This window comes from Ovis aries, chromosome 7 (genome assembly GCF_016772045.2).
Source record: "Ovis aries strain OAR_USU_Benz2616 breed Rambouillet chromosome 7, ARS-UI_Ramb_v3.0, whole genome shotgun sequence".
NCBI classification, from domain to species: Eukaryota; Metazoa; Chordata; class Mammalia; order Artiodactyla; family Bovidae; genus Ovis; species Ovis aries.
In genome coordinates, this window is record NC_056060.1 from 86,239,327 (window position 1) to 86,251,775 (window position 12,449).

A 12,449-nucleotide genomic window follows, 5' to 3' on the forward strand; every position below is an offset into this window, starting at 1 on the left:
CAAGCACTCATCAACGTTTACTCCAGCTTCACCCCAGTCTTTTCTTGACCTCTGGCCCACTTCTCCTCTTTCACCAAAAACTCTAGCCCTGGACTCACAGTCTGCCCTACCTCAAAGTCCTCCTATCATCAATGTGGATAAGTCACCCCAAATCCGAGAAGCTCACTGTCACCACCTCCTGGTGACCTCATTCCCACTGTACTCCAAACACCCTTGATGTACCATCATTGGATACCGCTCCACCTCTGAAATCATAAATTCACACCCCCCACTTTCGTGGATCACCTCACGGCTTTCTGCCTCTCTCTCTTTCACCCTTGCATCATCTGTTCTTTAACTTCATTGAACCTGTGAGCCATTTTAAAAGTCACTCTCTGCCTGCTATCCACTGTCTTACCATCTGTTCTTTGACGACACCTGCCTAGGTAAGTTAAGACATATTCTCCTTCTTGGCTCTTACACGTAGGCTGCCGAGTGCCAGGGAATAAAATTACCAACTGCACAGAGCAGAGCTGTTGGTCGCTGGTCCGCAGCCTCACTTTAGCCTGTGACCTTCCCGCAGCCATCCTGTGTTCTTCCCTAGCACTCTCCCTCCTGTTTTCACAATGGCCACTTTTTTCAGACTTGCTGTTCTGTTGCTTCCGTTCCTGCTTTGAAGATCATCTCCCTACCAACTTGAGAGGAAAAACAGAACTACTCAGTGAACACTCTGTTCCTGGTTGCCGCACCAACACACCGGCCAACATCAATCGCCACCTTTTCCTCTTTCCCTCCTAGCACAGTGCTGACCGCTCCACCGTCTTGGGCTCCCACCCACCCCCCAACTCTTGCTTCCTCAGAGACTGTGCTCCTTTTGCTCATCCCTCTCTTTTCCTCCCCCAACTCTTGCCCATCCACACGTGAAGTCAAGTTGCTCAGTCGTGTCCGACTCTTTGCGACCCCATGAATCACAGCACACCAGGCCTCCCTGTCCATCACCAACTCCCGGAGTTCACTCAAACTCATGTCCATCGAGTCAATGATGCCATCCAGCCATCTCATCCTCTGTCGTCCCCTTCTCTTCCTGCCCCCAATCCCTCCCAGCATCAGGGTCTTTTCCAATGAGTCAGCTCTTCGCATCAGGTGGCCAAAGTATTGGAGTTTCAGCTTCAGCCCTCAGTCCTTCCAATGAACACTCAGGACTGTTCTCCTTTAGGATGGACTGGTTGGATCTCCTGTATATTACCATATGTAAAATAGATAGCCAATGGAAATTTGCTGTATGTCCCAGGGAACTTAAACAGGGTCTCTGTATCAACCTGGAGGGGTGGGATGGGGAGGGACATGGGAGGGAGGTTCAAGAGGGAGGGGACATATGTATACCTATGGCTGATTCATCTTGATATTTGACGGAAAACAACAAAATTCTGTAAAGCAATGATCCTTCAATTAAAAAGTAAATAAGTTTTTTTAAGTCTAAAATGGTCAAACAAACAAAAAGACTCCGCGATTCCAAGGCTGGGGACTTGAGTTCGATCTCTGGTTGGGGAGCTAGGATCCCACCTGCCATGGAGCTACTAAGTCCACGTGCTGCAGCTACTGAACCCGTGCCCTCTGGAGCGCTCAGGCTACAACTAGGGAGTCTGTGTGCTGCAGTGAAAGATCCTGAGTGCAGCAACAAACATCTCATGGCTGCACCTAAGACCCGATGCAGGCAAATAAATAATTTTTTTAAAAACCCTCCTTGAAGGATCTCTCTGGTGATCCAGTGGTTAAGACTCTGTGCTTCCAACGCAGGGAGTGCAAGTTCAATCCCTGGTCTGGGAACTAACATGTCACATGCTACCCAGCACAGCCAAAAACAAAAATTGTTTTTGTCCTGAAAATACAGTCAAACTCCATAGCATAGCACTAAAGACCCTTCATTACTGCCCTCCACTCACCTCCCATCTCATCTCTCAGCTCTTCCTTCCCACCACAATTCCTCTGCAGGGAGGATCACACTCCAGCCTTGCTGGAGACTGTAACTTGCTGTCAAGACTTTTACATGCTTTTTTCTCAGCCACATATACCTCTCCTTCTCTACCGGGCCTACCCTTCCCTCTGCCTTCACCTAATTACTGCCTAACAGACCTTCAAGTTTCAGCCTAGACTTTCCTTCCTCAAGAAAGCATTTCCAGGTCTCTAACACCCACCCACCTACAGACACATGACTGCCCGCATCTGGACCACAGCCCTCCTTCTTTGTTTCTGAAACATCCTCGCTTACTCTGGGTTCGATACGGTCACGGTTTGCTTACTCATCAGTATCTCTCAGTATACTGTATACTTCATGCTGTTCCCCACTCTGTCCCCATCGCCCAGCAGTTACCCTTCAATTAAAAATAAATACTTTAATAAAGTTATAACATGGTAAAAACAAACAAAAAGACTGCGCAGCAAAGGAAACAGTAAACAAGGTAAAAAGACAACCCTCAGCATGGAAGAAAATAATAGCAGATGAAGCCACTGAGAAAGGATTAATTTCCAAAATATACGAGCAGCTTACACAACTCAATACCAGAAAAACAGACAACCCAATCAAAAAATGGGAAAAAGACCTAAACAGACATTTCTCCAAAGAAGACAGACAGATATTCAGAACCAGGATATTAACACATTCATTCATTAATAATTAATTAATGAGAAATCCTTCTTTCTGAAGAGCTCCGGTTCCCAAGGAAACCAAGCATAATAAAACCCAAACTTGCAGAAGCAGACAAGTAATGGGGAACTTCTTTGTATTTTGCAAAGGTTTATTTGCTTTACAAAATAATTCTGAAAGTGCCTTTCTTTCAGAGTCTCCCACATACTTGAAATCCAATTTGATTTGCAGTTGCCATTTAAAGAAAACCAGCCCTTACATAAAATTGGGTATTATTACACCTAATAATGAAGGCTCTGTTTCTTTCTGTGCTTCTGCTTCCTCCTCCTGCCTGCTCACATGATTTCTGCCTGCTATCCTTGACCCTTGGCTCTCCATTCTTTCCTACGGAATATTAGGACCTTCGGTAGTTATCCCATGCTAACGGTCATCAAACACAACAGCAAACTTTTTCCTAAAGGACCAGATAGAAAATGTTTTTGGTTTTGCCGGCCGTGGATCTCTGTAGCAACTGCTTGACTTCACCATTGTAGCATGAAAACAGGCACAGAAATACCTAAACGAGTGATCACAGCTGTGCTTCAACAGAACTTTATTACAAAAAAAACCAATGGATAAAGACTGGGTCCTCAGACTTTAATTTGCCAACTCTTGAAATACATAACCTGAGTACAGACCCTCCTCTGAACCATGAACAGCAGCTGCCTTGAGTGGAGGACAACCTTGTCTTGTTCAAGGAATGGCAAGAGGGTCCGTGTAGAGAGGCAGCAGCCAGACTGAATTCACTTATATCCCAGTTCTAGCTGTGTGACCTTGAGCCAGTAACTTAACCTCTCTGTGCTGTTTCCTCATCTATAAAATGGGAATAAAAATAGCATCTCATAATAGCTGTTAGACAATTTGAATGTGTTTATACATGTAAGGGGACTTCCCTCATAGCTCAGCTGGTAAAGAATCTGCCTGCAATGCGGGAGACCTGGGTTCGATCCCTGAGTTGGGAAGATCCCCTGGAGAAGGGAAAGGCTACCCACTCCAGTATTCTGGCCTGGAGAATTCCATTGACCGTATAGTGCATGGGGTCGCAAAGAGTCGGACCCAACTGAGTGAAAAATTGAAATACATGTGAGGACCACAGAGCAATACCAGCATTTATAAGGGCCGTATAAATGGTTATAGGATAGTAAAGGGTCCCTCTGCCATGATTGCCACTAACGAATAGATTGTAACATGAATATTGGCAATAAAGAAGAAAATAGTCATTCCCTTAGTATTCGGCCATACCTTGCTCTGGGTGGCTTTCTCACTGACTCATTTTTTATCAAAATCACAGTTCCCTCCCCCCAGAGGCAGTCTCTCTTGCCCCACTCTGTGGATTGACTGTAGAGCCAGTTTACTGCCTACCCACTAAGTGCCTTAGGCCCACCTCCCAGCACCATAGCAGCTTATCTCACAAACTAGTAGCTTAAAGTACACTCTGGTTAGATGCTGATTATGTGGTTTTGGTTTGTCAATTGATTTTTGACAGTGGTGAAAAGACAATAAATCCTTGCTGGGGTTGGGAAGGAGAGAGGGGAGGAATAGTTAGGGAGTTTGGGGTGGACATGTACACACGGCTATATTTAAAATGGATAACCAACAAGGACCTACTGTATAGCGCGTGGAACTCTGCTCAGTGTTATGTGGAATCCTAGATGGAAGGGAGCTTGGGGGAGAATGGATACATGTAGATGCATGACTGAGTCCTTTGGTTGTCCATCTGAAACAATCACATTATTAATTGGCTATATGCCAATATCAAATAAAAAGGGTTTTCTGGTTAAAAAAAAATCTCCAATAAATGCAGAAAGGACAGTCTTTTCAACAAATAGTGCTGGAACATGTAACATCCACGTGCATTTGTATGTATATTGTATACTCTACACCTTATCTAAAGATTAACTCAAAATGGATCATAGAAAAAGTTCTGGAAATGGATAGTGGTGATGGTTATGAAACATTGTAAATAAAATTAATGTCACTGGATTATACACTTAAAAGGGTTAAAATGGCAAATTTGATGTTAGTATATTTTATCATGATAAAAAAATTTATGAATCATAGGCCTAAATGTAAAAGCGAAAACTATAGAGCTTCTAACATGAAACAGGAAAAAATCTACTTGACCTTGAGCTAGGTAGAGAGTTTAGATACGACACTGAAAGCATGATCCATAAAAGAAAAAATTGATAATTTTGATACGATTTGACTTCGTCAAAATTAAAATTTGTACTCTGTGAAAGACACTGTTAAGAGCAAGAAAGTAAACCACAGACTGGGAGAGAAAATATTTGTAAATCCCATTTGTGACAAAGCACTTATATCTAGAACACATCGGCACTTAATGAGAAAATAAACAGTCCAATCTAAAATGGGCGAAAGATCTGAACAAACAGCAAGAAGATATAGGAAAGGGCAATAAACATACGAAAGGATGCTCAACATCATTAGTCATTAAGGAAATGCAAATTAAAACCACCATGAAATACCACTACACACTTATTAGAATGACACTCAAAAGCAAAACTGGCAATATCAAGTATTGGTGAGAATTTGAAGCAACTGACGCTCATGTATTCCCTGTGGGAATTCAAAATTATATAGCTGCTTTGAATGACAACTTGATTCACCCACTGCCTTTTCCCCACCCTCTATTTGCTCAGAGCCCGTGAATAATATGGGCTTGTAGATGTTTATTTTATTCTTTGGGTTACAGCACAATGCTGTCATTTATTTTGCTCTTCAAATTCCAATTCTGGCTATGGGAGCTCATTCAGGTTGGCTCCTGAGCGCTTTCGACATGCCTCTCTTTTTTATTTTTGTTTTTGATCCCTTCCTTCTTTGCTGGCACCACAGAAATTACCCACCTTTCCAAGGAAAATAGAAACCTAGATCTGGGCACTGGCATGCTCATCACCGCTAAGTTGTCTCTGCTTCTGGTACCTTTCAGTGGGTAAAGTTAGAAAATATATGTATGTATAATAATCTCTGCATAACACATGCATATTTTATATCCATCTATCTGTGTACATGTATTAGGCAAAACCCCTGAATCTACTTGTAGACCTCTGACTCCATTCCAGCATCACTCTTTGTGAGGGCATGATGCCCCCCAGTACTGGCAATTGCCAGTACTACCTTTAGACCCAGGTAAGCCATGTCTCTGTTCAGTGGCTATTTGAGATGCCTTCCTTCAAATTTTCTAATTCACCTGTGGTACCTTAGACCACATGGTACCGTTCAGGCAGAGCACCCAGAACTTAGACCAGGATCTAAATACTTTCTGGTCACCATTTTTCTCTTTTAGGAGAGAAATACCTCACTTTCTTATCCTCTGCACCAGTATGGGGGTTGACCAGATATGCCTCGGGTCTTCAGGACTCATGCCTACCAAGTTATCCTAGGAGGTGACCATTTCCTTTGGCCTGTTCCGTGTTTCTTTCACAGAACCACAGGAGATTGGACCGCTAGAAATGTTGTCATGCTGATTTAGGATAACTCAAATTGTTTATTTGAACAGAAGCTCTGCCAAAAGTATTTGCCCAGGACCCTCACAACCTAGGAGTGGCCGTGTCGACTTCTATTTTGTATTATACACGCACTGGAAGACCCAAGTCTTGATCATGTCTGCATTCCCCTCCCCATTGTGGTGCTTATCTTAGTGCCTTATATGTAACAGATGCTCCATAAATTTTCAGAATGAATGCCTGGAGGAATGAGTCATGTCTCAGATTTACATATTTCTTTTGATTCAAGGTTCTAACTGTGTTTTCCCTACATGCATCCCCAGATATTCATCATTCTTCTGAGTGGCAAAGAGGGATTCTCACGTCCCCAAGCCCTCCAGTCACTGACCTGCCCGTTGATGTGCTGATAGTTTATCAAGAAGGAACAAACACGCCTCCAGATTCTCTTGACAGTAAAATGCAAGTGGGCTTCAACTCCAAGGCATGTGAAAACAGCCAGGCGTGGGAATGATGGTTGAATGGTTTCAAGTTAGGCAGCCCAGCAGTTTGAACAGTGCTTTGGCTGCAACCAATTGTAGTGATAGAACATATGTTTGTCGTGCTTTGCTTTTGATCTTCTGCTCCAAGGTTGAGGATACTCTCCCAAGGGGGAAAGAAAAAAGCAAGAAGAACTGGGAAGAAGAAAACTGACCTCACCCATCACTGAAATATTTCGTACCTGAAGCACAACCACCTTGAGAAAAGAACATGGCGGTGGCTCTTCACGGTCAACTTTTTAAGGGGCTTGGGTTTGGTCCTGACTCAGAGGGAAATAGAACTCCACTGATAGGGACCTCCCCACAACACCTGCACACTCACAACCAAGCCTGGGCTTGGCCCCAGTGGACATAAGAGAAAAGATGACTGCCAGGGTCACCAAGAGGGTGGGAGGCTCGCTGTTGCCACGTCTACCCACATGGATCACAATGACTGCATGAGGTCATGGAATGCTGAAGATGAAATGAAAGTGGGTCCTAAGTCATAAAGTTGCAGATGTGTGGGCATCCTTTCAACAGGGCTCCCAGGCACAGAGCTATACCTCTCTCCCTGATGATCCTAGGAAGCAGCTCCCACTCCCAGACAGAGTTGGGGTCAAATCCAGGCACATCCCACCAAACTCCACTCTCCCCGGGGCTTGCTGGGATGAAACGATAACTGCAGGCTCCCTGCCTAAGATCTGCCTGGGTGAGGGCAGAGTACACAAATTTTGAGACAGAGGTGAATGGACCAGTAGCTTCTTAGGGAAGCAGAAGAAGGGTGCCAAGAAGCTGGCAGCAGCCCCTGAGAGGGCCCTGGCACCATGGACAATGACGAACCTCTTGAGCCTGAGACAAAAGGTGAAAACGCGTCCCATGTCTCACCACTCAGGCCATTCTGGCTGCCTCAAGTGTAATGCCTAATGACCATGCAGACCCGGAAGCCCTCTTCCCTCTTCTCCTGGGACCCTATAGATTTGGGATAATGTGTGATGAGTGCAGGGTTGGCCAAACAGGGAGTGAGAGAGATGCATGCAATGCTGGGCTAGAACTAGCTCATACCAGCTCTGGATGACTTTAATTTTCATTCTGTGAGCTGGTTAATATCATGTTGGTAGTTGGGAATCTGCCACGTTGGGAATATTTACATCACTACATTGGCCAACAAATCAGGATTTTCTCTTTTCTGGAGAGCCAGTTCAACAGTTAGCAACATTCCACTGGTTGGATGGAATTCCAACATTGTGTAATGAAGAAATTAAGACACCATCACTTTTCGATGGCTATGTTTGATGGCTAAGCTGCTGTATGTCTTCGAAGTGTCAGACCACTGCTATTAATATTTCTACCCCTTGTCACACAGACCTTGACTTACAGACTGGGAAATAAATGTTGGAGCTTGGGTCTGTGGACAAGGGCTGAGAAAGACACAGATCTCTGTTGAGCTCATTTGGAACCCACTCTCTTAGAACCTGGGTGGTTAAAACTTGCGACCCCTGCCATGAATGATCAGCCCACCTAAAAGCGTAGATTGGTTGAATTCTGACAGGCCACCTGGTGGTGCAACCTGGCTTCCCCAGACCTTTGCATCCTGCTGACATGGCCATGACTAGCCCTACCTAAGTGTGTGGCTTGTAGGAAGGAGCCCAGGGCTGGTTCCAGATCAGAGGCCCAGTGACAGAAAAGTTCCATCTAGCAAGTGCAGGGGACTGGTGTGAGGAAATCCCAGGACTCATGTATTTAATCATAGCAATTAGTCTCAACCCCTCAACCCCAGGGAGATTTGCAAGCTCTTCCTTCTGCGTGGCCATAAATTTGGATTGGAAGGAAGAGAAGCTAGGTCAAATCCTTAGGAATCAAGTTAACCCTCTGGTTCCCTGAGACTGCTTCTGTTCCATTTTATTTTACATTTGACCCAAGTCACCTGCCCTGCCCCTTGCCCTCTGTGCCTGCCAATGAAGAAGCCTCCACATTCGTATATGTCCTTTCTCTGAATGAGTAAAGCAGACCCTGAACCCCACCCAAGCCACGAAGAAGGAAAAGAGGGAGCAAGTAGTCAACGTCCAAGGCTGGCCCAACCCAGGGGCTGGGACAGGGGCAAGCCTCCTGGAAATATGATGCGCAGTTAGCACAGGAGGCTGCTCTGTGTCAGCGAAGGGAGGGCTCATAGGGTAAAGGCCCCCCAACAGGGCTGAGGGCACGCTTGAGCCACATAAGGCTGGGGTCAGTGGCTGCAGCCAAGACCCAGGTCGTCGACGAGCGAAACAGAGGGGCAGGAATGCCAGTGCTGGCCTCCATGGGAAAGGCCAATTGATGGCTTTCGTTTCCAGAATTAAGGAGCTGAGTTTTTCTTCCAGATGAGAGCGACAGTGTGTCTGCACCGCAGAGCAGTAACGAAACACTCTACTGTGAGGCCGAAGCCCCTGTGGTTGTTGAGAAAGAGAAACCAGCCCAGGAGAGCTCAGAGACAGATCTTGAGATCGAAGGTGAGTGTAGGCCTTTGAGGGGCGAGGGGTAGCTTGCCTGCCTGCTCAGAAGCTGCAGAAATCAGTCCCTGCCATCGACCCAGCCTCTGCTGTGGAGGGAATGTGGCTGTGCTCAGGCTTATGCCTCATCCTCCTCGAGACCAGCCTGGGTGTGGCGGTCGCCGCTACCCCATGCCCATTGCATCAGCTTGTCAAAAGCTGGACCAATAAAAGGGCAGGGGCTTCTGGTTTTCTGAATGTTTCCACAAGTGGCCTCTATATCACCTTTGTACCAGTTCCAGGAGGTAGGCATTATTTACCTGCCTTTTACAGGGGAGGAAACTGAGGTTTAGAAAGACTGTGCCAGTGGCCGAGAAGTCTGCCAGCGTCTGCTGTCCCCATGTTCACCCCACCTGGTCCATCCGCCCTCCGTATGCCATATCCCAGGGGCCCCTGGAGGATTTGGGGCCCGTCTTGCATGCTGGAGACTTTCCTCTTCTCACAGGAGAGTTCTTGTTACCCCATTTTCCTTCAACAAATCCAAGCATGTCTGGGCAAGGGGAGGGGACTCTGGCTGAGGGTTATTGCAAACATCACCTCTACCCTCTTCTCCCTCCCGGTTCCCCCAAGGAAGGAGGTGCGGAAAAATAATGCTGAGCCAGAATAACGCTGGCCCCGCCTGATGCGCTGGCCTCAGACTCCCCAGACTGAACCCCTTCTCCTGTGTTCCGGAGCTGGGGGGTGCACTGTGATCAGTGGCTGCAGACACTCAAGGGAGGCTGTTCTGCCGAATTCAGCTGTGTGGCTCCCCTGAGCTGTCACCTCCCCCTCATAGTCAACCTACAACCTCACCCTCAACACAGACCTCCTCCTGCCCCCCCCCCCCCCCGGGGAATCCTGTTGTTCATTTTCTAAATTCTTTCCCACTTCAAGGTTGCTGCTGAAGCTGATTGCAACACCCAATTTTACAAGGTCAGAGGGGTGTCAGATAGAAACAATGGACATTGCATCCCAGTATCTGGCTTCTATCTCTTTCCCCCTCCCCACACCCATGGCCGGCAAGTGATAACACTGTTGCAAACAGCCTCGAAAATATAACTGTAGTGAATACAGCTAGAAGTGGTCAGCGGACTGCAACAGAGGAGAGTGAGTTCCAAGGACAAAGCTGGGGGTTACCTATCCTGCTTGGGCAAACAGGAACCTCTAAGGACTGAATCTGGGCCCCACAGTTCTGTGTTGGATGGAAACTCAGGGCTCAGCTCCTCCAGTTTCTACCGCCACAGCAGCTGGCTCTGAGATACTGAGGAAGGGGCAGGAAATCTCCCATGATGGCCCCTGAGACAGGAGCCCAGGCAGGAATAGCAAGCTGGTGGAGAGGCTCCAGAAGAGAGAGAAGAGGGACGTTACTTCTGCTTTTCCTGTACAACGGGCCATTTTGCACCCCAGGGGCCACTTGGCAAACTGGAGGTGGGGTGAGCGGGCAGATGCTACTTGAATCTCACAGGTAGAGACCAAGAATCTGGCTCAGGGACTTCCCTGGTGTAGTCCAGTGGTTAAGACTCCACACTCCCTGACCAGGGTTTGATCCCTGGTTGGGAAATGTCCCACAAGTTGCATGGTATAGCCAAAAAGAAATGTATGAAGAAAAGCATCCTGCTAAATGTTTTACATTGCACATAACAGTCCCTCACAGAAAAGAATGATCCAATTCAAAATGTCCATAGTACTGAAGCTCAAAAAACCCTCTGGTCTACAATCACCTGGAAAAGAAGGCCAATTTGTAGCTGTGCCTATAAAATCAACTTGCTTGCAAAGACGTTGTCCTTCCACCAACAAAGCTTTCGTTGTCCGTCTTAGAAATGTTTAGGGTGGGTTGGCCAAAGGCCCAGGGATGTGAAGGGAAAACAGATGCTGGCTTAGACCCCAGCTTGCCCTGGGAAGCCCTGGATCAGTGGAGCTTGTTCAATGAGGACAGGGTCATGGGGCATTCAGAATCCAGGGAGGCCCGCCACCCACTGCCCTCTAGCCAGGCTGGTCTAAAGTCCAAGGAACTGAGCCCCCAGCCCCCAAGTGTATTTGTTTCCAATGGATTTGGGGGTCTTTCCATTCTTGCACATACAGAAGCCCACTGCGTCCTATTTGGGCTTTTTCTAGTTGGGAGTTCTCTAAATCTTTCGTAAAACTTTGTGGCTCACATTTTAACAGTGGCAATGAAACTAAAGGATTCCTAGGTGCACTAGTGGTAAAGAATCCACCTGCCGACGTGGGAGACACAGAGATTTGGGTTCGATCCCTGGGTCGGGACGATCCCCCAGAGGAGGAAATGGCAACCCACTCCAGTGTTCTTGCCTGGAAAATGCCATGGACAGAGGACCTCGGTGGGCTACAGTCCATGGGGTCACTGCAGTGGAACTGCAGTGGAAACTCCCTCAACTGTCAACAAACCACCAGCTTTTTGTCTTGCTGGCCTTTCAAAGGTGTCCCCAGGTGGGCACAGACGGGCTCACACATCCTTAAGGTCACCCTTACACACCCTTTCGCAGTTGGCCTGGGAAGGTAGGGGTGAAGCACATCATTTCTTCCAGGTAGTTTGGAGTCTAAAGCCAGGGACCTTCTCTCTTACCAAAGAGAGATGTCCCCATGGGGTTTTCTGGAGTCAGAGTCTCCCACCACGGGCTGACCTTCCAGTTGGAGGAACATACACGCATAGGATCAGATCCTCAGGCAGAAAGGACACCAGTCAGAATCGAATGTGGTCTGGGTTAGCAGGAAGATAAGGCAAAGGAAGAAGAGAAACTCCACTTCTTCCTCTTGCATCTTTTTTTTGTAGATACCGAGAAATTTTTCACCACTGGACAAAAGGAGCTGTACCTGGAGGCCTGCAAACTGGTGGGCGTAGTGCCTGTCTCCTACTTCATCCGGAACATGGAGGAGTCCTACGTGAACCTCAACCACCACGGGCTGGGCCCCAAGGGAACCAAGGCTATTGCTATAGCCTTGGTGGTAAGCATGCCAGTGGGGGCACGTGAAGCCTGGCAGAGGTGGGAGCTTGAGAGGCTGCTGGGCCCAAGAGTCAGAGAGCCCTACCGTGGGACTGAGTTGCCACCTCTTTGCCCACCTTGCCCTAGGTTCTGCATGTTATTGTTGAGTTGCTTAGTCATCTCCAACTCATTTGTGACCCCATGGACTGCATCCTGCCAGGCTTCTCTGTCCATGAGATTTCCCAGCAAGAATACAGGAGTGGGTCGCCACTTCCTTCTCCAGGGGATCTTCCCGATCCAGGGATCAAGCCTTCATTTCCTGAATGGCAGGCCGATTGTTTACCACTGAGCCACCTGGAATC

At 47.2% G+C, this 12,449-nt stretch overlaps 1 protein-coding gene across 3 annotated transcripts in view; it reads left to right on the top strand.

Moving 5' to 3' along the window:
- Window positions 1–7,465: 7,465 nt before the first annotated feature.
- The window catches only part of LRRC74A (leucine rich repeat containing 74A), a 29,694-nt gene continuing 24,710 nt past the window's right edge, over window positions 7,466–12,449 (top strand). For all 3 annotated transcript variants that reach the window (XM_042252784.2, XM_042252785.2, XM_042252786.2), the window contains exons 1-3: window positions 7,466–7,502; window positions 8,999–9,127; window positions 11,937–12,109. In XM_042252784.2, the coding sequence (XP_042108718.1) occupies window positions 7,466–7,502; window positions 8,999–9,127; window positions 11,937–12,109 (339 nt within the window). The remainder of the gene's footprint in view (window positions 7,503–8,998; window positions 9,128–11,936; window positions 12,110–12,449) is intronic.